At 37.6% G+C, this 24,934-nt stretch overlaps 1 protein-coding gene across 4 annotated transcripts in view; it reads right to left on the reverse strand.

The window, feature by feature from the left end:
• Nucleotides 1–234: 234 nt before the first annotated feature.
• Nucleotides 235–24,934, reverse strand: part of LOC124532723 (unconventional myosin-XVIIIa) — a 254,815-nt gene continuing 230,115 nt past the window's right edge. For all 4 annotated transcript variants that reach the window (XM_047107761.1, XM_047107762.1, XM_047107763.1 and 1 more), the window contains 13 exons: nt 9,580–9,723; nt 9,201–9,434; nt 5,851–5,967; nt 5,347–5,508; nt 4,843–5,019; nt 4,642–4,771; nt 4,243–4,390; nt 3,549–3,852; nt 2,983–3,192; nt 2,668–2,834; nt 2,088–2,297; nt 1,901–2,008; nt 235–1,826 (listed from right to left, as the gene is read on the reverse strand). In XM_047107761.1, the coding sequence (XP_046963717.1) occupies nt 1,739–1,826; nt 1,901–2,008; nt 2,088–2,297; nt 2,668–2,834; nt 2,983–3,192; nt 3,549–3,852; nt 4,243–4,390; nt 4,642–4,771; nt 4,843–5,019; nt 5,347–5,508; nt 5,851–5,967; nt 9,201–9,434; nt 9,580–9,723 (2,199 nt within the window). In that variant the 3' untranslated portion in view covers nt 235–1,738. The remainder of the gene's footprint in view (nt 1,827–1,900; nt 2,009–2,087; nt 2,298–2,667; nt 2,835–2,982; nt 3,193–3,548; nt 3,853–4,242; nt 4,391–4,641; nt 4,772–4,842; nt 5,020–5,346; nt 5,509–5,850; nt 5,968–9,200; nt 9,435–9,579; nt 9,724–24,934) is intronic.

Genomic DNA, 24,934 nt, shown 5'->3' on the forward strand with positions numbered 1-24,934 from the left:
ACTTGGTACTCGTAGTAGTAATGACAAAACCTAATTAAATACCTCGCCTTATATAAGACAAATACCATTCGGATGGGTCATAAAAATTGTACACTTATTTTAATGTTATTTATTTAAGGATTACATGAAATTAAAAAAGGCTCTATTAGCAAAAAAACTTGATTTAAACTTATAGTTCTATACATTTTCTTCTACAGATATTCCAGTTTATATTAATAAAGAAAAAACATCAAAAAAGATTGTAAGTTACTTTATTAAATATTTCATTTTACAACCAATATGAACGCAGTAACATTTCATCACATATCATACATTACTCATACATTACAGATAATATACTTGCGGTTACAGACACATATCTAAATGGTATACATAGAATGATTTAGAAGTAATAAGTAAATACATTGTTAATAGATTGGTACACTACAAGCAGACTAATACAAGATCACTTTTTTACTAACAATTACAGATATACACAAAAAAGTTAGCTTTTTGGTTAATAAATTACTGCTATAAAATTATTATATTCAACTCACTTCCCCGGCATTATAATTCATACCCTTGTCAATGTCAATAAAAAAGTGAAATTTGTCTATGCACGCTAATTATTTACGATATTAAGAACAAACCAGTCGAATGGGGAATTATAAAAATCTATTATTTAACAGATATGTTTGTTCATCTACTATAAAGCAACAAATCATTTGTAACAAATAAATCATATAACAGTCTGATCACACGAATATTACAAATTAAATAATAAAAAATGTATTTGCAATCTAGTTATTTACAATTATTAATTAACTAAATAACAATCAACTTAGAATTAAACTGTTTCATCTATATAATCTAAATACTGACTGGCTGGTTGAAAAACTCAGCGCAATTATTCCTAAAAAACGATTTATATTCCCTACGAAAATCTAATATAAATAAATTACGTCAAGCCATGTAATATGCATAGTTGTATGATAATCGCGTGAATCGAATGAGAATTATAATCTGGAATGCATATATTACTTTTCACTAAATTAGCTCGTTTTAAGCTGTGGCCAAGTTATAATCGGGGAATTACCGTTTAAGCAAACGTGTAAAATACATTAATCGAAATATTATAAGCCCGTGTCACCTTATTGGTATTCTATTCAGCCTCGTATTGTATTTGTATATATTGAGCAGAATATCGCCGGTATATTTAAGAACTGTGACAAAAATTACATATATTTTTATGGATACTTGATTATGTTGAGTTAAAAAGTGTATAAAATTGTTTTTATAATTTAAAGCATCCTACTTCAGATTAAATTTTAATATTGTGAGGCGATTACATTCATTTTGGTAATTCATTGCTTTTTACTGATCGTCATTGCAGTGCGAACTGTATCGTGTAGGGTTGGCACAACAGTGAATTTAGTATCTTTTAGTTTGGGACGTCGGATCTCTGCGAGTTGTTAATCAACCGTGATCATTAATATAACACTGACAAATAATCAGCCGCAGAAATGGTGAATAAATACAGAATTAACACTCTCGAACAGCATTTTAAAATTAGTCAGTCACAACATACACTATACACGTAACTAGTCAATACAGCGCGACACTCGTCACTCCGGCGGCACGTCACTCGACCGGGTCACTCGATGACGAGGTGCGTGGAGTGCGTGCGCGGCCGGGAGCAGAGCGCCGTGCAGAGCAGCGGCAGAGCGCTAGCGAGCAGCCCGCCCGCCGTGGCCGGCTGTTATGCCAACGACTCCTTGGTCGGGCTCAGCGGCTTCGAGTTGGACCCGACGCTCGTGCGGCTCTGCCGACCCTCGGGGCTGTGAGATCTGCGCACGGAGAACACGTTAGCAACACAGACCCCGGCACGGCTCGAGGTCACTTATAAAGTCGAGGCGTTCACTTCTGGGAGTCCTGCTGCACGCTGGCGCGCGACGGCGCCGACGGGCTCAGCTTGTGGTTCGCCAGGAACGTGCCGATGGACTCGTCCGAGCTGTAGCTGTCGTTGTCACTGCAAGCAGAGGGCACGTGTCAGTGGCGGGGCGCGGGGCGGGGCGCGGGGGGCGCGGCGTGCGCGGGGGGCGGCGCACCTGTCGGTGTCGCGCGAGTCGGCGGGGCTGGAGAGGTCTCCGGCGATGGCCTCCTGCAGCGCGGCGGCGCGGCGCGCGGCCAGGCGCGCCTCGTCGCGCGCGGCGGCGGCGTCGGCGGCGGCGGCGGCGGCGCCCGCCTCGGCCGCGCCGCGCGCGCGCACCGCCTCGCCCAGCTTGGCGCCCAGCGACGAGTTCTCCTCCTTCAGCTCCCTGCGGGCGGAAGGCCGTTGTCAAAGTCAAAGTCAAAAACCTTTGTTCAAAATAGAAGTGTTTACACTTTCTTATTGACTGTCGATAATCTACCACCGGTTCTTCCTGACCGAGGTTTCGTGTTGCACACAATCAAAGGCCTTAGATAAATCACAAAAAATCCCCAAGGTATCCTGTGACTCCTCCCAGGCCCTGTAGATATTTTTTATGAGCTCAACACCAGCGTCAGTTGTCGAGCGACCCCTTGTAAATCCGAATTGTTTCTTGTGTGGCAACTTGTTCTTGTTAAAATGTACTAGCATTTGATGTACGTTGTAGTGCGGTGGTCGCGGGCGGGAGGCTTACGTACGAGGTGCGGCGGCGGCGTTACCTGAGCTGCCTGGCGAGCTTGCGCATCTCCTCGGCGGCGTGGTGCTCCTTGGCGCGGGCGGTGGCGAGCTCGCCGGCGAGCTGCTCGTGCGCGTCCCGCAGGCGCGCCAGCTGGCCCTCGAGCCTGGCGCGCGAGGTCGCCTCCAGCTCGAGACTCGACTCTAATTCCTGTGTTATGATGTTCTTATTGAGCGACGTTATATTCCATTTCGACTTTAAATTTTACACACCGTTTATTTATGTGTAGTATACTACTGCCATGAGACAGGTATCAAATTAGATTAGAGGTATTATTAGGAGTCTATAAGGGCGTTACCTTATTGCGGAGCTCGAGGCGGCGCTCGGCCTCGTGGTGCTCGTGCGAGTGTCCGGCCTCTGCGTGCGCGAGGCGGGCGCTAATCTCGGCGAGGCGCTCGCGAGCCTGCCTGGCCTCCTCGGCCGCGGCCTCTGCGCGACTATCCGCCTCGCGAGCCTCCGCTTGCGCCGCACAGAGCGAGCTGGTGCTCGCGCGGTACTTCTTCAGTAGCTGAAATAATTAAATGTTTCTATTAAGTAAATTGACGTCGCAATAATCGATACTTTATAGCAAGTGTTCCGTGCCACCTCGAATGAATCTCGTCCTCACGCATCACCGTACGGCGGAGGAGTTTGCATAGATGCCCGGCTACGTGGCTACACAGAACACTGAGTATCGGAGTGGGGGGGGGGGTGTCTGACCTCAGCGGCCTCCTCCTCGGCGTCGTCGAGCGCTTATGGCAAGTGTTCCGTGCAACCTCGAATGAACCTCGCCCTCACGCATCACCGTACGGCTCGAGGAGTTTGCATAGATGCCCGGCTATGTGGCTACACACTGAGTATCGGAGTGGGGGGGGGGTGTCTGACCTCTGCGGCCTCCTCCTCGGCGTCGTCGAGCGCGGCGCGCGCGGCGGCGGCGTCCCGCGCGGCGCCGTGCGCGCGCTCGGCGGCCTCGGCCTTGGCGCGCGAGGCCTCGTCCAACGCGGCCACGGCCTCGGCGGCCTCTGCCTCGGCCGTGGCGCGCGCCTTGTTGGCGGCGCGGAGGGCCAGCTCGAGGTCCTCCAGCTGGTTCCTGAGCTGGCGGATCTGCGCCTTGCCGCCGCCCTCCTTCTCCTTCTGCTCGAGCATCGTTTGCGCGTCGCGCAGGAGAGCACGGTATCGCTTGAGATCTCTGTGGAGTCAAACGATCCGTTAATTAGTACATGTTTGAGTATCAAAGTGTCTAAAAGTAATTATAATGTATGGTGACTCTCCTCTTCCACTGGTGACAGGAGGGCTGGTTCGTTTTTTGCCCAGAGGATCGGAATTGCGATTCAACGGGGAAATACTGCTAGCATTCTTGCCACCATTCCACGCGGTCAAGATTTATACAGTAACTAGTTTTAGTTCATATTTGTATATATATATATATACGTATTTAAGCATTTAATGTTGTTAATTCTTATGTTAATAAAAAGTAATTGCTTTCGAATAATTGTATTCAAATTGATAATTTAAGTTCCATATAAGTTTTGTCGAGTTTCCGTGTGTTTGTTACGGGCGATCAATGAATGTTCCTCACCGCTTCAGCCGCTGCACGAGCTGCGCCTGCTCCACGTTCTCGGCGCGCGCGGTCTCCTCCAGCGAGGCCAGTCGTCGCTCCAGCTCGTGCCTCTCGCGCAGCAGCAGGCTGCGCTCGGCGTGCTCACTCTCCAGCTGACTCTCCAGCACTAAGGGTCAAACGAGGAACTCACTATATTCAACTTGCCTCATTATTGTAAAACTATTGTAAACAACCGATAATCGCTTCGTAGGACAATCTCGCGTATGACTAAAAATGTCACCACGTAAGCGCTAACGTGTCAACGGCTTAAAATACGAACAACTTATACTAGCTCAACTCTTGACTAAAGGACTGCAGTCGTCAGTTACTAGAACATGTAGACTAAAAGTAGATTGGGAGCGAAATAATGGTACTCACTCTTGAGTTTCTTAGAGGCGTTGGCGCGCGTCTCCTCCATCTCGTCATCCCGGGCGGCCGCCTCCAGGCGCGCCTCCTTACGCTGCTGCTCGAGCAGCATCTCCAGCCGGAGCTTGGAGCTCTCCAGCAGCTGCGGGGCACACGCGGTTAGAGGGTCGCTGGGGGGGGGGGGGGGTCGGTGCGCTGGCGGGCGGCGCTCACCTGTATCTGTCCGGCCAGCTCGTCCAGCTCCTCGTCCTGGTCGCGCAGGCGGCGCTCCAGCTCGGCGCGCGCGCGGCGCAGCGCGGCCAGCTCGTCGCCGCCGCCGCCGCGCTCCTCCAGCTCGCGCGCCGCCGCCGACAGCCGCTCCTCCTTCAGCTCGAGCTCCATCCGAGCTTCCTGTGAGACACTCCGCCATATGAGACACTTTGACCGACACAGTCGTTCGGACACGGGGAACAATCGAAGCTTCTAGCTCGAATTGAAGATATAAAGAAGATTTTCATAAGATATTTATTGAAATATGGATATGCATTTTCGGGTCGGGGTATATTATTGCCAGAAATTCACCTAAGCTTGTACTTAATACCCCGTGTCAGAATTTAATAAATCTAACTAATAGTTGTAAAGTTTGTACGTTTCTTGGCGTCTGAACGGTATCTCCATACAAAGGTGACTTAGGTGTAGTATCGTACATTTATCAGCAGCATATAAAGCAACACTCACAGAGAGGCTCTGCTCGAGCGCGTATTTCTCGGCGTGCGCCTGGTCCCGCTCGCGCGAGAGCCTTTCCTTGGCCGTGCGTTCCCTCTTCAGCTCTTCCTGCGCGCTGTGCAGTTCCGCGTCGAACTTACGCTGTCGTTTCTCCAACAGGTTGTTACGGCAGGTCTGTCCGATGAGGTTCATTATTAAACAATTACAAGCACGTATTATGTAATCACTTGTAACTTTACACACATATTTTACAACACAGGGACAATCGGAGCAAATAGTTGTAGAGTAAATTAGAACGAATCGTCAGTAAGGAAAAAGCATCATGATCCTTTCGGGCGACCTCTCTTTCTCTGTCTAATAGATACGGTTATTAATTTTTTGTCTCAACTCACATGCCCATAAATTATTCGTTGTTAACTTAATATACAATATAATAAAGAAACTTCATTCTAACAGGGTATCCTATGACATCTATCACATATCTAGGGCTTTAAAAACTCGTAAACAAATACTAACTTGTTCGTCGAGGAGCGAGCGTAGATCAGCCATGTCGTTTGTGAGCTTCTGCAGCTTCCGTTTCCACTGCGCGGCCACAGCACGCTGTTCTTCCACTTCCTCGTACGCATCTTGAACCTTACCAGGAGAAAACATTAATATATTACTCACAAACTATATCGATCTATTCACTAAAATCAACTAAAACATATTTGACGATTGAATAAAATTTCAAAATGAGAACTCGTTTCATCAAAAATGTTTGGCTCACTTTGAAGCACATAACTGTGGTCTGATAAGTAATATCCTTTGGTCAACTATGAGCGACATTGTTTATTATATTTAAACGATAAACGTAAACGGCGACTGGGTTGTTCTTATCATAAACATACACAAGTCTTCCGTTAGACACGCAAATCAACTTGTTAGAAAATTATAAAAAAAACTTAGTACAGTGTAAGAATATTCTTCTTAAATTCATAGAGAATTATTGATCTCCAAATAGTAAAAAGTATTTATGAAATAACCGGCCCAGTTTTTAAGACAATAAGTGTTTATAAATGCCCTTGAATTTTGAATTGAGCCAGGACGAATTGGTTGTGTTGACCTGGTTGAATTATTTGACAGAAAATACGTTATGAGTAATTAGGAATATGTCTGCCATATTCTGGAAGTAGACGATCATGGCGAACCAACTTCAGGCTTAGTGCAGGCCACAGGCATGAGGAAATCGACGTAAGAAATGCAAACGAGTATCTGATCAGCTTGTTCTAGATTATTTCAACATTTCATCAAACACCTATTCTAATTTTAATGTAATCCTCCTTTTTGGTTTATATCAATATTTATTTAATCAGAATTGCCAACATTACAAACAGTTCAAAGATTTTTTCATGTTGGTAGTCCTATATTTAAAGTATAATAGTGATAAAATTAAAAGAATCACAGTATATAGACTAGATCTAATTGTATATAGTAACTATTGAGTTTATAGTCGAATCTCTACATAAGAATCTGCTTTCCGAACCGATGTTTGCTTTGAATTAAACACTGGTACCTGATGCTTCAAAAGTGTTTTTATGAGCCTAAACATTAAAATAAAAAAAGATATTTTAGACATTATTATATTATTAAACAGTTATGTATGTGATTTACAATAAGAATATACAATTTATATTAAATATCGCATTAGAAAGATAAAAACACGTTACACAATAGTAATTATATTTACGATTACGAAACCGCGTGGATTAGTACTCGTATAAAAAGGCTCATCACTGGTCGGACCGTTTGATTTGGACCATCGCCAAATCGTTTTATTGATGCGTTTCACAATTATAGAAAAAAAAAGAAACAAAGAATTGTCCTTTGGGAAGGGCACTGACCTCATCGTTCTCGTCTTCCATTACACGTATATTTACACTGTTTTTGATAACATTTAATTCTCTGACGGAACGACGACTGTCTAAAATACTTGTGATATCGGTGTTTATAGCACTATCAGCATCAGTGCGCCATCAAGGATGATCGGAGATAACTGGGGCGGCGGATCGAGATAAAATAACAAATCGTATCGCGGCCTAAATTCTGAGATACAATTTCGCCTACATTTGAATCAGGCGTTGATTAAATATCATTATTCGAATTTATTGTGAGTCTTGTTTTTTTTTGGAAAAAATCTAATGTTTTAATGTGTTCTAATTTTATATATTGCATGGAAACATCGCGTAAATGAATATATTTTCTGTTTTACGTAGCTGACATCAATTCGATCTGGATCTAGTTTTCAGTTTTCAGAATTAGATTAAATCTACAATTGAATATGTGTCAGTATTGATATCGTATATATCTTAATTTTAACTATTCTTATTATTGGTACCAATTCTTGTGTAAATAAACCTTTAAGAAAATTGACTAGGACAGATTTGCTGGGTCTAGCCATCCTGTCCTCAGAAGGCTTGGAACTTATTTAACCAACCTTACCTATAACACAGGCCTACAAAAATCAAAAAATGTTTTGGTGCAACTCTGTTTGTGCCTGTGGTCAATAAAGCATGTAATGTACAATATATTGCCATACGTCATTTTAACTCATCAGCTCTAGTTTACTTACTATTCTCGTTTCATTTTTCCCGGTTTTGTTCCTAAAGAGTCAAGTAAAGAGAGTAAAGTATTACGATAACTTCGATAAAGTTTATGTTACTATTTTATTATTGCTAGTACTTCTTGATGTTATATTAACAATCCTGATGTATTTTTTAATCTACTTCATTCGGATTGTTTATTTTATAAATTACAGTGTAAACTCTATATAACGACACTGAAGGGACTGTGCATTTTATGGCGTTATAAAGAGTGGTCGTTAAATGAAGAGAAGAAAAATCAGAATTCGAAAAAAAAGTTTATTTTAGTCTATTGTTAGTAGTTATGTACAAAATATATATATATATCTTATTTGAACTCTATTGCGTATACTCTGATATTTTTGTCTGACGCCTTTTGCTGCACGACCAATTTTGTTGTATATTTTTAATTTTTTTATTTATATCTTATATAAAGGAAGTAATTTAGCTGCTTTCAGAACTTCTTTAACGCTTGGCGGAGGCTCAAGCTCATCCGTCTCATCTTCTTCATCTCTTTATTCTTTAACCTCAGTTTTTTCTCACTGAATCCAAAATTTCTATGTCTGTGAGTGAAGCCGTTGTAAGCCGTTGTAAGCAGGCAGTTGTCTACTTCGATGTATGTTTGAAAATTTACCGTATTTCCTGCCATGTTGACCTGCTGAATCCACTCAGTTAATGGAAGGTCGTCGTCGCTATCAAACTCAAGTTCTGTTTCCACCTCATCAATCGTAGAATACATATGATAACGTTGTAATCCATGACTCATACTTATTAGGCATGGTCACAGTCTACACGTGCAAGCAATCCCAATTTGTAAACAAATTAACGAATTTCTTAGAAAGTTCCTAATGCGTGGTGCCGACAATCGAGTTTATTGAGGGCTAGAATAATAAAGCGACAAAAGAACGTTCACAGATGCGCAGTTTTTTCTAATTTTAGCAACTTAAAAGGAAAAAAAATAATTTTTATTTCTCAATTTTTGTCGTTATTGAGAGTGGGTGTGATGCTATGTAGAGTGTATCATTGTATGGAATACAAGCTAAACCAACTAAAACCAATTGATTTCGACGCTTTAGAGAGTTTGCCGTTAAATCGAGTGACGTTACATGGAGTTTACACTGTATTTTTAAACTAGATCGTATTAGACTAGAATGTAGACAACTGGAGACACATTTCCTTAAGCATATTTTCTTCCTTACATTTTAAGGATATTAGGTCCAAAATGTTTGTATTGATTCAAGTTCTTACCTTCTTCTCAAGCTGCTTCTTGACGGTGACCAGTTGTTCAAGGTCATCCTCGTGCTGTCGACGTAGCTGTGCGCGTAACAATTGCAGTTCGCGATGCGCTCGCTCGAACCGCCTCTTGTACTTATCGCTGTTGCCCCCCACTTCGGCCTCTGATCCTTCCGAGTCTGAAGGTTCTGCACCGCCGTTCTCAGCGGAACGCCAGTGCAAGAGTTCCAGCTCCAAGCGTTCGGATGCCTGGAAATTATCAAATCATCAATTACAACGTTAATTTTAGATAGACAATTATTTTTTCTTTTAAGGACATAAGACGAGGTCATGACATGACGTCATATGTCGCGGTCTTTAATGGTTTTTTGTCTATTTGCGTAATGTCACAAACCTGCTGTAGTCTCTGGTTGTTGGCCAGCAGCTCTCTATTGTCCCTCTCGACGCGCAGTCTCTCTGCTGCTTCAGCGTCCGCCCTCTCCGTCGCCAAAGCCGCTGCCGCCCTTTCCTCCCCTAATTCGCCACCGACTTCTGATAGCTATGAACAATAAGAAAACATATGACTTAACGATACAACAATGGTCAACAACGGCCTTCGTGTGTTCGCAATTTAAATTTAAACAAATCGAAATAGTGAACCGCGTGACTTTGACGTGACATGAATGTTTTTGCAACGAAAGCAGATTATTTTACATCGAGAATTTTATGACATTTCAAGCATCGCAAGCTCCGTATATTCGATACATATTTGTGCCGGATTCAACTTTAGCAGTATCTCTGAGCACTGTAAGAAATGCCACATCGAAATTTTGTGGAAAATCTCGACTTATAGTTTAAAAAATGACCTATTGTTATTTTTTAGAAGAAATGAGAACATTATTTTTAAGTAAATCCTCTTAATTTTGCCGTAATAGACCCCTATGCCACTAGAATAAATCTATGTTTTCTAAACACAAAACCCAATGTAGATAAAAAATCACTACAAATACACGAACTTGTTAAATTTTCATATAATAATGACAACTAAATATAAATAGAAATCTTTAACAGATACTTTAACACACAATTTTGACGTGAGCGTTTAAAAAGTAACGCCTCTCAATTTTTGGCGTATTTACAAAAATTTAAACACAAACGCTATTCGGCCATCTTTCAGTTCGATACTAAATTAATCATTAGCAATGAAATATGTTGGCGCAGCTTCAGCGGGTACTTGGTTAAGAATTTATACGAGATATTTATTTGATACGACGACGATGTATTCGCTGTTTCTGTCTGTAGAATCCGCGGATACATCGGTTGTAATTAATCTGTACTAATGCTAAAAAACAACACTGTATGTTTTCTGCCTCGACGATCAAATCACAAGTAATTTGCATTTTTTTCTGAAAAGAGTTCGAATTCCAATGAGGTACGTGGCATTTTTTACGCCTTAAATTTGAGGACCAACCCGTAAAATCAGCGAGCAACTACCAGTCAATAATATATACAAACTTTCAAATAAATAAAACAATGAAATGTAACAGCCAATAAATTTCCCACAATTGGGCCAAGATATGTATCCTAAGCCAGTCGAACTTGCGATGAATGAATTATAGGAGCAATAGAGAAATTAAGTACAGACAAATTGAATGAGGTGTCACTAGCTGAATTTGAAACTCATCCCAAGTTTAACGTAAACGTAATTTGCACGTTGGTTTAACTGGGCTCGACTAGTATGTAGTGTACTGGGTCTATACTGTATATTAATTAGTTATAAATCACATTTACGTTTACTGACGTATTGCCTTTCAAAGACGTAACATTACGAAACCGACTTCTAAAAAAAAAGGATAGCAAGTTTGCCTAATCTCGTAAGTTTATATTAGTATGATTGTTCACGGATTTCTTAAAAACTAACGTATTGAAATGATCGCTTTTAATCTCAGTTAGGTACACTTAGGGAACAGTGCAAGTTTAATTATAATCGGTCTAGTAGTTTCATAGACATATTTTTGTCTTTAGTTCACTAGCTGATTGTAATTTTTAAGTCAGTTTATTTTTTATAAAGTATTTATCACTTTGAATAGTAGTAGTAGTATGTTATATTACGAGATCGAAACAAATACTAATATATCTACATTTTCGTATAATATCGATAACGAAAACTCTTACCAGACAAGACTTAGCTTAGACTTAGTCGGCTTGAAAATATGCTCATAAATTACCATTTTTTAAGAATTTCTTTCTATCCTTTCGCCGATTGATAGCTGACTTTTCTTTACTCGTTTATGTCTCCTTAATTAAATAGATTAACTAATCCACCTCGTAATGAGGAACGGGAGTAGAACACTAGTCATCACATCTTCCAAGTGATGACTAGGGATTCAACGATTATTATTCGATAGATGATATTATCTTGAGGGTAATCCTATAAAAACATAGACTAAAATACACGTCACTAATGGTCAATTTTAAAATTAATTTTAAAGACGACTGTTTTCGGTAATTATTATTATCAGCCGCCTGATGGTAAGTAGTCGCCCCCGCGGAGACATAGGCGCTATGAGAGATAGTAACCACTCATTAAATCATCAATGTGCTACTAACTTTTGGAAGTGAGATGTTGTCTGTAGTTACACTGGCTCATTTGTTATTATTAATGTATTGGGCGACATTATCGTAAGTAATTAACATATTACCATACAGACACTGGAATCATTATTAATCATTCCTAACACCGTCAATTCGGTGATGACTACGAGCTTTAGGACACGCCAAGGGGGATCTTTGTGTTTTACATCCACGTTCAAACCGGACTAAACTATACTAGTCATATCCTACTTCTCCTACTACCTATTAATATTACAAATACGAAAGTTTGTGAGGATAGTTGTAGGTTTGTATGTTACTATTTCACGAAAAAAATACTCGACAGATTTGGATGAAATTTGATCGTGATATAGGTTATACATAAGAATAACAAATAGGCCACCATTTATAATGATTGTATATAAATTGGTCGTAAGATAACGATGCATATAAACAACCTATCAAAGCCGGGGCGGATCGCTAGTTAATTATAAAAAGGGCCTAACTTAATAACAGCCGTGATTAAACCATCACTAAACATTGCAAAGTCGCATTGAACAATTATTAGTGTAAATAAATACATTATAACATTTGGAACAGCGTGTTATGTATTCTCTAATCGTTTTAAACAAATTGCGTCTACGTTACAAGCATCAAAGTCGTTTATTACAATCTCGTAGCACAGGAAAGACATTAAACATCGCATATATAATCTGGAGCGAGGTAAATTGTCAATAATTTTGATTCAGTGTTCGTTACGGTATGTTATTATTGCAACACTCGGCTACAAATATTACAATGAGAGAATGTAATAATACATTTAAAAATAGTTTCAAATTCTGGTCCAAACCACTCCTCTTAAAGGTTTGGGTGTGCATCACCAATTCAATGCGGGTTAGGCTCATAAAATGCATACATGTAGTAAAATTTCATGTGATATGTTTATGAACTTTGTTACGAAGTATTCTTTAATCACCGAACACGAGATTATAACACAATTTAGACGGATGAAACAATCGGTAATGCAATTCGAAGTTTAGCTAAAAATTAATCTATAGTTAAAGTAATTTATATATTATTCAACATTATATATCTTTAATTACGTTTGTTATGAACTGAATCTTTCATGAGTGATTTTGTTGATACAGTAACTATTTAGAACAATGGGAAATCTTTGTACCAATCCTTTCGATTGAGTATCGATGTGCTGAATAACTATAGAAAACAAAGATAAAAATCAATCAAAAAAATCATGCAATATCTATTGTGTTATTCACGCACACAACAATAAATATATTCTTAATTTTTTTATATTTGCGATAAAAATAATTAACTAATTTTCATTGTTGATACAACAAAATGATTACATATATTATAATGATGAATGGACACTAACGACTCAGTGATAATTCAGGGAACAGTTTAAAATTGGAACACGTTAGCAGAGAGTGGGAGGTCTAACTGTAACAACTATTTGATGGATCTGCATTCGCCACAACGCATCGTCGCTTGCCAAGCGCATTCGGAATTTCCCATCGGTTTAAATACGTACAACCATCGAATCATTATTATTGAATTTCAAAATTATAATAAATAATACAAACTTCCCGTTTCTATATCTGACGACGCTCACTCAAGATGATCGGCAGCCAAAAATCTTACGCATTCGTAAAAGCTAGTGTGTGAAGTCAACAATGAAAAAATAAAGCTCTTGGCAGACGACGCGTTCGTTCGGTAATAGCGGCCGTTTCTTAAGCGCCATTACCAGCGCGTGAAACTGTCTAATAGCCAACGATCATTTATTAACTATTATCTTTACATTACACATCTCACGAGCGATATTAATAGCATTGTCCATCATTTACTGACCTCGTCCATTTCAGAAACGGTTGTCCTATCCTCAGAGATTCCTCTGGAAGATCGACACACGCTACTAGCTCTACTTCCGCTGCGGCTGAACAGAGTAAAACCCTTTATCATGATATTGGTGGCTGACTTAGATCTTCCGATTTTCCTTCTCTTGCCGTCATAGTACACGTCCAGATCAGGTTCACCTTTGTGACCCAATCTTCTCCATTCGTCCATAACATGATCGGTTCTTTTCAAAAAGTTGTCAATCTTTGAACTCAAATAGTTTGAAGATGTGCCCTCCTCTAAATGAGCCGCGATTGGTTTAAACCTCTGTCTCACGGGTTGTTTTTTACAACCAAGGACGAATGATAGATTGGCGTCGAAAACAACGGGAGCCTGTTCCTTTGATTTCAGTTCCTTTAGGTCAACTGCTTCTGAACTATCACAAGTCTGTGGATACATTCGACGAGGAGTCGGACTCCTATTGTAAAGTGACGAATTCATGCTGGAGGAACGAGATAACGGTACATATGTGCCATTGCTGCTGCACGTTGAGTATTGGCTGGCAGAACTTTTCACGCTGCTGTACGACAAAGGACTCGGTGACCGTGAGATGAGTAGGTTGCTGTTTGAACCGTGACGCTTCGCGAGCTCCGCTATGGAACCTGTTTCTACCGAAAGCGACATAGTCCTTTTATATGATGGACTAGGCGAGCGAGTTGTTAAATAATTTCCATTCTCTGTTGTCGACTGAGGGATCGTACGGACTTCTTTCAGAGGTTTAGTGACGAATAATTTTTTACCATTTAGGAGACCGGTACAGAACTGAGATGGTACTTTCTCTTCGAATTGTATAGGTAACGTTTTAGATTTCTTTACAGGCAGAATAGCTCTTCCGAACGGCGCCTTAGGTGGTTTCTTGGGAGTCGAATCCAATATCGGAGGCGATAGGAGCGATTCGGAATTCGGCGACAGTATTCCATTGGTCGAAGCTGATGTGCCATTTGTCTTCGTTTCCGGTATCTGGATACTGAGCGGTTTGGTATTCATGCCTTTGGGAGGTTGGATCTCTGAGCTTACGTTCGGCATATTGTTTGACGTGTATTATTTACGTTTCCTAGACAAGCGGAAGTGTTTCCCGTGGTGAGAGTCCAGTGCCATTTCACCGTGCAGTATTAGTGTCGCGAGCGGCGCGATGTGCGTCGGGACATCGGTTGGAAATAGAACCGTCGCGAGAGGGCTCCGCGAACGCACTGCGCCGGCTAACTCGGTCGCCGGGCAGTCGTCGCCGCTCGACTATTTTAGTTTATGTAGATGTCGAAGTGCAATTCAGAATGACGCCCGTTAAACCTTCAAAATATACTAGTCCTTCATAGAAGTGTTTACTTACGCACGTATCCGACCTTGCGTATCGGCTGCGCAAGCGCATTTACTAAACAAATATTAGATATTGATCTATAATTATACTAGAAAGTCTTAACACAAGCTGTGTTAAGACTTTCTAGTATAATTAAAAAAAAACTTTAAATATTGGCCTATTAATATAATTTTATTACTCTCGGCATACATTTATTGTTAAAATGAAGTTTACTTCAAGTATTAACGTTGATATAATTGATGTAGTTGTAAAGATGATCAGTCTAAATGGGGATTCGCACCCAGTGTAATCGAGGATATATTCACCAGTAAAAGCATTCCCAGTCAGTTACAAGACCGGGGTCATGTCTATCGATTAGTTTCTTGCAGCGTTACTACATGCAGGCCATCCAAATGCCCAGTACATATGAACTTATTTACGATTTAAAAAAAAAGTTCAGGAACGCTAATGTACAAAAGGTTGCTATACAATTAGTGTGTTTATGATTTATAGCACACCTAAGGAATTAAACTAGGAATTCGTTGTTATTAGTTCCCAAGGTAAGTGGCGCATTGATGATTTAAAAATAGTTAAAATTTCTTACAGCTTCATTGTCTATGGGTAATGGTGACCACTTACCATCAGGTGGCCCATATGCTCGTCCGCCAATCTATACCAAAAAAAATTTTTCAATATGTGAGTATTTAATTAATTTGATAAAAAAAAGACCCGCTGAGTATCTTTCATCAGTTCTTTTTAGGTCAGGGTGTTACTTTTCCGAACCGGTGGTAGTGTTTAATTTGACCATCAATAAGTAAGTGTAATGCTTCTATACTGAATAAAAGTATTTGGTAGCTTCACTTAATTGTTAAATGACGATTCAAAAGTGCTTGTGCACGCTTGAATAAAGTTTAATTTGATTTTGCATTTAAGTTTGATTGTTTGATTACATCTATATTGTTATAAGTATGTATTTTTATAATGCCAGTGTTTAATTATGAAAAAATGTTTATTTAATTAATATGTTTCAAACATTAGGCATGACAGCTCTGTATTGGAATGCACTGTGACGATTCGGCGACAGTCGTTTGTTTACTGTAGAGAGATGTTTTGGTTCGCTTATAAAATCTCAATAATCTCTTGGCAAAATGAAAATAAGCAATAACTATATATTATATCTTTTACGCACGAGAGATTTTGTAAAAATATTCTATGTTTGGCAAATAACAATTTTGGTTCTGCCAAGAATTTGTTTTAACGAAACTTTTTCATTACGATATATTTTTAAGTATGCTCGTATAACCAAAAACGTAACTTGTGTGAAATTGTATAGTTATATCAGAATACTAATAAGGTATAAATTTAGATGTTTTTAAATATAAATAAGAATTTCGTGTAAATCGTATTGCAAATAGTTTCGCCGGAGTTGTGACTATTTCTGTTATTATTTTACGAATTTCATGTAGTTGGATGAAGCTCATTTCAATCCTAGTCTAATAATACTACAATTAATTAATTCGCACAGAATTAGTACGTTTGTTATGGTGAAATCTCCATAAACATTTTCATTGAATTCGGTTTAGCAATTTAACTAAATTAAAATATACTTTATTCATATACGTTTTACCTGCAATTTTGAATGGTCATTTTAAAAATTATTTTAAGTGAAGCTACTAACGATTCGGAATGTAGATTCTACAAAGATAAACCGGCAAAAAAACTTAATAGTTACTTTTATATGTTACAAGTAATTTAAATCGGCAAAGTTAAAAAAAATCTGTGTAATTATAGGAACAACCTACTGTTATGTATTTTTTGTGTTAATTCTTAATGACATTTAAAAATAAACTTCGTACAGTTGCATATGAGTAAAAGTTTGATAAAAGTCGATATAGATTTGTGGGGCTCGTGGGCTGGCGAGTTGAATGATAGAATAACAACGCGCGCCAAAACCGATGCACGCCAATAGTGTAACATCCGTCATATATTTGTAATTACGCAATCCTACGCATGTTACGAAGACGTTCAGTTTCGAGAACGTTAATTAGTCGAAAAATATTCGCTGACAGAACACTCCGATATATCCACTTTGAATATACGAAAGAAGTACGAAAATACGATCGTCATTATTGAAGCGTTTTTGTTACAAATAATATTTACGAATTGGTTCTATTTATTCAAATTTCTACGAATTTTCACTTTCTCGAGTACCTTATCAAACTAAATAGGTATTAGCAAAGAACTATTAAGACCATTTGTTTCAAACTATATACATATAGCTAAATTGTGGGTTTCTATTGTATGTATGTGAAGCCACACACCAGTCTACGTGTTATATATGTTACAGTCATAGTGATTAAATAGCTATTATACATAAAGACTGGTCATTATATATAATGGCCAAATTCACTAGACAAAGTAATAAATTAATCACTTTGTCTGGACATTATTCATAATAACGTATCATAGTTAGTCAAAGTAATAAATACGGTCTAGTCGACTTGTTACCCCTCCCTCTCTTCATCTTCAACTTTACGCAAAGAATCAGTTCACTGTCTGCAAAGAAACGTTTTTTACAATAGATACCGTTCCTCAACATGAAGTTGCCATCAGGGAATGTGCAAAAAAAAAGAGTCACATCTTGGCGGCCAAAGATTTCAGCATTGCAACTGTACTAGAGAATGCATTTCAAATAGGTGTAAATGTAAAAAGTCAAACCTCATGTGTAACTCAAAATGTCACAAGAGCCTTACTTGTAAGAATAAATAATAATTATGACCTGGTTAATTAATGTCAGTTCGTTTTAAAAACTTTATTATTTTTGTCTTTATTGGGTGTTGATCCCTGTGTTTTAATTTTTTGGTTTTATATCCAGTGAGCTTTAAATTTACTTTATAAATTAAAGTTAAATAATTTTATCAAAATGTTAATTGACGTGAAATTACTATCTTATGTTATTTTAATTTTTTAAATAATTTTTTTGATTAGTTAAGGCAAATTGAAATATAATTTTATAATTTTAAATACATACCTACGTGTTTTATTACATTATCCAAGTCATCGAAGATATTGTATATAATAGCTAGTTAATGTGATTAATTTTGTGTCCATTATCACTTTAACCAAATTGAGTAGATATTATGCAAAATAGCCATTATACATAATATCCAGATTTATTACTTTGGCTGTAGCATATATACAATCATAATGTAATTCAATCTATATCATTATTTATGTTATAATCTGTCAGTCAGAATGGAAATGAATGAAAATTTTTACGTCAGACAGACAGTCTATTTTTGAAGTATATATAATATATGATTTAACGTCACGTTACGTTACGCTTAAGGACGTTTCGACATAAATAAACTTTGATATATGTATCTACGCCTTAGCGTCATTCCGTTAAAGAAATTAGCTTGTTCGTGTAATAAATGTAGTTTAATATTAGTTGGTAATAGATTTTGTAATACAAATATATTGTTGATGTTCTTCACTATGTTTTTGTAGATAAAAATATCGATAGGCTATAGACGACTAACAAAAATAATAGAATTAAATTTTTAATTAAATTAATGCAGACAAGGGCATAAATTATATATTCTAAGCCTACTCAGTATAAAATTTTAACGATTATTAACAACAAAAAAAAAAAAGTTTATGTTATGAACCGTTGATTTTGAAACGACAAATCAAACGCATTTTTTACGAGGTTATTTCAATAAAGTATGTTGTTTGTACACACTCACACTAACACATTCACACATGCACGCACGCACGCACGCACACCACTAAGGATAGTATTTGGTCGTTCCAAAAAATTGTAGTTATGTAATTTGTTTATAAACATTTTATAACCGTTTAATGAACCTATCAAAATATATTATATTATATTTTGTTTTATATAACACTTATAATTACTTACATTAGTCGCAATCAAAATGATTAAATTCAGTTCAATAAAACATTTCACTGTGATTAATAATTTACTTAAAATTACATAAGTAATTAATCAAAGAATGTAAAGTCGTTGCAAACACATTACGTAATTATTTAATTAGAAATTATTTTGATTTCGACTAAGTATTTGTAGGGCAATGCGACTGACTTAGTAGAGCGTGGTGGAACAATCTCTAAAACTTGTAGAAAGAGGGAGATATATCAATATCAATACTGGTTAATATGTTAACAATCCCAATAATTTATTAATTTTTAAGTGTCAAAACATACAGTTATTCTGTACGAGTGTATCGGTACACTTATGAATAAGAATTTATAATTAAGCTAGTGACTAGCCCCGGCTTCGCACGAGTGCTTGATATGTATCGTTATATCATGACCAAATTACATAAAATCATTATAAATTGTAGTCCATGCGTTATTCTGATCTATAACCTATATTACTATAAAAAGAGCTGAGATGGCCCATTGGTTAGAACGCGTGCATCTTAACCGATGATTGCGGGTTCAAACCCAGGCAAGCCCCGCTATATGTATGTGCTTAATTAGTGTTTATAATTCATCTCGCGCTAGGCTGTGAAGGAAAACATTGCGAGGAAACCTGCATATGTCTAATTTCATCGAAATTCTGTCACATATGCATTCCACCAACCCGGATTGGAACAGAATGGTGGAACATGTTCCAAACCCTCTCCTTAATGTTCCATTAAGGAGAGGGTTTGGAACATGTTGGAACATGTTGAGGAGGCCTAATCCCAACAGTGGGAACTTTACAGACTGTTACTTTACTGTATTGTAAAGTTTCATCCAATTCCGTTCCGAAATTTTTTTCGTGAAAGAGATCACACATCCAACAAACTTTCGCATTTATAATAATTAGTAGGATTATTCGTTTTCACAAAATCAAAACACACGTCAGAAAGTCACAAGTCTGACACAAGATGTATCGTTGATGCTGACGTTTCGCGTTTTAAATCCTTGAGTTATTTTAACAAAAGCTACGAGATCGACCGAATACACGCCAACGAGACACATCTCATATATTTATATCGAGATAGTCGACATTTCCAGAAGGAAAATTCGATTTTCCATCTCTTGACAATAATTACCAATAAATAGCATTAAATATATAATTTTCTCAACCGATGGTTTATTTCGAGTCAAATAAATCATCATGATTTGGACGCAGCGCAGACAAGTCCCAACATAATGCTACGGTCATACAAACGTAACAGACAGGGTCTCTTACTCAACAACAACAACGACAGCCTGTAAATAGCCCATTGTTGGTCTAAGGACTCATCTCCCTTTAAGGAGGCTTGGAACATATTCCACCAATTTCTGTGAAATTAGACAAATGCAGGTTTCCTCACGATGTTTTCCTTCACCGCCGAGCACGAGATGAATTTTAAACACAAATTAAGCACATGATTATTCAATGGTGCTTGCCTGGGTTTGAACCCGCCATCATCGGTTAAGATGCACGCGTTCTAACCACTGAGTCATCTAGGCTCTCTCTCACACTCGCCGTGTCATTATTGTGTAATGTTAATAATACCAGTAAGATTGCAAACATATCAAATCAAGTCAAATCAAACGACTTTTATTCAAATAAACTTAAAAATACAGCGTTTTTGAATCGTTAATATTTAAATTTCCTGCCGTTTGCCTCTAGCGAGAGCAAACCACAGGAAACTTTAATACCTAGTTGCTTGTCAGCCGATTTAAAAAGATCAAGAGCAAACGAATTTATTTATCAAGAGACCGGGCACAGTACGAATCTACGACCTCAGGATATGCGGCCAACAGTGCAGCATTACTGTCTCAGATTCCACTAAAAGAAACTTCGTATATAAGTTATATGTATTGCTAATTGTCAAGTGAACTGTAAGGTTCTTTATGAGTAATAAAGTTCTTTAACCAGAAATAGCTCTACTGTATTCAATACTACAACTATCGACGTTTCAGTATTACGTCTGCGTGCATCGCACTGTCCGTCCGTACGTATTCTCTTACGTAACGATCGGCTTGGCGATATCAGTAATAGTCCAAGAGCCAGCGCGCCGCAGATTTACAGTACAGTTATAGTACGACACAACTCAGATGTAGCATCGGTAAAATTCGAAAAACCGATCACATCCGAATAAAGTACGCTATCCCAAATTGTCAATATTTTATCTTATGTGAATATGATCTTTACACAAACGTAATAACTTGTAATATCATATGATCTAATATATTCGTCAATTTTACATGTCGATTTAGTCGAATCTTTAGCAACGAATAGCGTCGAATGGCGCGATAGGGAGATTTCTATTGGTTATATAAATAGGCAGTAATCGGTTTTATTGAATTTGCCGACGCTACATCTAAGTTATGTCGTACTATATCAACGATTCCTATCAACGATTCCTTTGATTGTGATGATGATGATGATGATGTTATGAAATAAAAGCGATCGCCAGTGGCGTAGCTAGGTGAGGAAGGGCCCCGGTGCATAGAAAAAGAATCGGGCCCTCACTCCCTCTTTCCCATCTCTCTTTAACTAATGATTACCCTTTAAAATTATAGATACCAAATAAGAAATCTTGCGCGCAGGGTCGTGTTTTTCTAGCTTCAGAAGCTTAAGCTTTTGTTTAGAAGGCCTCCTGAACTTAGGGGCCCTGGTGTACTGCACCACCTGCCCTACGATAACTATGCCACTGGTGATCGCACCTTATCACACATAGATAGAAAATATACTATAAATCTGCGGAACTCTGACTCTCAGTCTATAAGGCAATCCGTATAGACTGACGTACGTACGTCGTACAACTAATAGGCATATTAAGCGGCTTGTGTTCGTTTGTTATATAGCAAAATTTGACAGACGCCACAAGCTCGGCACGTTTTCACGAAGTAATTTTATGCATGACTCGTTTGACCTGAATTTCAAACATTTTTATTTCAGTCTGGAATATTGAAACAATCTAATTATGTTATAATTCTGAGAGTTCGATGCCTCGCAAATTATATTTGAATTTTGGTGTACGAGCCATGAAGACTCAGTGATTAAAAAATGTCAATTTTAACTGATGATTTCGAGTTCAATACCAACAAGCATCAATTTATTTGGATATTTTCCGCTGATAATAAAATCAAATGAAATTTGTTACTATATATTTCAAATAATTTACTTTACATTATTTTCCTCTATTTCTCACACGCGTGAATCCACGGCCGTAAGTTAATATGAAAATTATTAAAACTATAAAATCGATAACTACTTATAGGTATACTACATATATTATATATAGGAAGTATAAGTATTAGTGTGTAAATATTTGTATGTAAGTTTATGACTGCACTGCCTACGCCGATGGTTTTGAAATCTCCCTTTGATTGGGTTGTCTGGAAGAGATGGCTAACAAGCCATAAGTCCGCCCGTTGTACAACACTTTTAATGTACTTCTTTTGTTTTGTTTTTTTTTTTTAATTCTTGTTTTTTATTTTATTAATTTTGTTTTACTTTCCTTTTTCTTTTTTATGTTTTTTGTTTGTGGTGTGCAATAAAGAATAATTCATTAATTCATTCATATGTGTATATATAATATATTACTCATGCTCCAATATTACAGGAGTCCATCCGCCACATGCAGATTTCACATCCGATCACGAGATGAATTACAATTCGAATCTAGATCTCCGGTTGGAATAAATAAATATCTTACCAATTAAAAATAAAACCTAAATATTTTATTTTCAAGCGGCATACCAACATGGTCTCCCACGCTCCAACACAATTATTCTTAAAATAAAAATACACAAATAAACATCATAGCGTATGTATGTACAGTCAGAGTAAGAAAACCTTCGTCATTCCTTTATCAAGTCTTAAACTCTTAGTACCTTTTGAATCTAAACATCGAATCATTGCGACGTAATATGTCATTCTCGATCGGTAAAGCAGATTATCGCTCATACTGAGCACACGAAAATAGATCTTAAGGTGACGAACCTTTTCTTATCCCGACTGTACACACGTTGCCTTGACCGAAACGATATAAATATAATTAGAAAAAAAAGCGTCGACGTATTAAACTTCTATAATTTTTCCACAAGAATTCGTGAGTCAACGTAGATATAGGCGTTTCTCATTTGTAATCGTTGCCATGGGAGTACGAATGAGAAAATTTAACAGGATTTTTAATTTTTTTAAAGTAAAGACAACTCTGATTTATAAAGAAAAATATTAGTTGTTAATACGAATAGTAAGACGAACATGTACACAATATTTAATTATGTTACAGATATCGTTCATTATATTAAGTTTATATAGTATACGAGAGCTGAGATGGCCCAGTGGTTAGAACGCGTGTAGCTTGACCGATGATTGCGGGTTCAAACTCAGGCAAGCACCACTATATATATATATATATATATATATATATATATATATATATATATATATATATATATATATATATATATATATATATATATATATATATATATATATGCTTAATTTGTGTTTATTATTCATCTCGTGCTCGGCATCATCGAAAACATCGTGAGGAAACCTGCATGTGTCTAATTATATCGTAATTCTGCCACATGTGCATTCCACCAACCCACATTGGAACAGCGTGGTGGAATATGTTCAAAGCCCTCTCCTTAATGGAAGAGGCATTATCCCAGCAATGGGAAGTTTACAGCCTCTTATTTTACTTTTTTTTTACGTTAACATACAATTATATACTAGCAAGCCGCCCCGGCTTCGAATGGCTGCAATATAATAGTAACAGATCAGGTTTAGGCAGCGTTTGCAATGTAAGCGCAAATAATGTGTTTATTTTCAACATCACATTAAAAGATTCTAAAATTATCAGTGAGTCTTTACTATGTTATCCATGTATTATACAAACACGTTCCCCTTGAATCACTCTATCTATTAAAAAAATCCCCATCAAAATCCGTTGCGCATTTTTAATGATCTAAGCATACTTAGGGACAGACAGTGACAAGCTAATTTGTTTTATACTATGTAAAGATGTTACCTGTAGTTAATGTTGTTTGCAGTTATGTTTACATTTCTGAAATGGTTCTCTAAACGAACACTAGAGGGCGAATAGGACGTAAGCAAATTCATACATATTGCACCTTCCATGGAAATTAATTAGACTAATTAACCTATACTTTTAAGTTAACACCAAAAACCACAGACTATAACAAATAATAATAACTATGGGTCAAACCAAGAACCTCCTTTTTTTCGATACGGTTGAAGCACTAAAACCTTCTCATGAATGTAACAAATACTTTTCTGAAAACCGCATCCAAATAGCTTTAGCCAAACGCGAGATAATCGGGGACAAACATATATACATACATATATACAAACAATCGAACTGAGAACCTCCTTTTTTTGAAGTCGGTTAAAAATAACTTCAAACGACAAACCAAAACCTATGAATTACCAAATAGAACTCTTCAGAATAGCTTACAAATAATATATAAATTAGAGTTACAAAAACTTACATTCATATCGGTTACAATGAATGGTCACAAAACGAAACAAAACACTTGATAACATAGCCGTCTAACGAACTACGACTACCAAATCAAAATAAAAACTACCAAATAGGACCCTACTAAAACACTTGCTAGTAATTATCTCGATAACGCAGTCGTCTAACGAACTACGACTACGAAATCAAAATAAGAACTACCAAATAGGACCCCACAAAATCACTTCCCAGTAAAACTTTTAATTACTATTAAAATAGCACTTACATGCATTTGTGACGTTGATCCATGAAGTAATAACGAATCAATGAACAATTCACTTCAATTAATACCGATTCCAACTAACTATACTCGAACGACGTGATTCGAAAACGATTATCGATTTTAATACGATTTTAATTCGAAACTAATGAATAATTATCATTACGAAGAGATAGTTTCCAAAAAATGTATTATTATTATTATTAAATTTTCATAGAATTTTAACGACTTTCGATACTGAACC

The sequence above is a fragment of the Vanessa cardui genome, chromosome 10, assembly GCF_905220365.1.
Source record: "Vanessa cardui chromosome 10, ilVanCard2.1, whole genome shotgun sequence".
In the NCBI taxonomy this organism is placed as follows: Eukaryota; Metazoa; Arthropoda; class Insecta; order Lepidoptera; family Nymphalidae; genus Vanessa; species Vanessa cardui.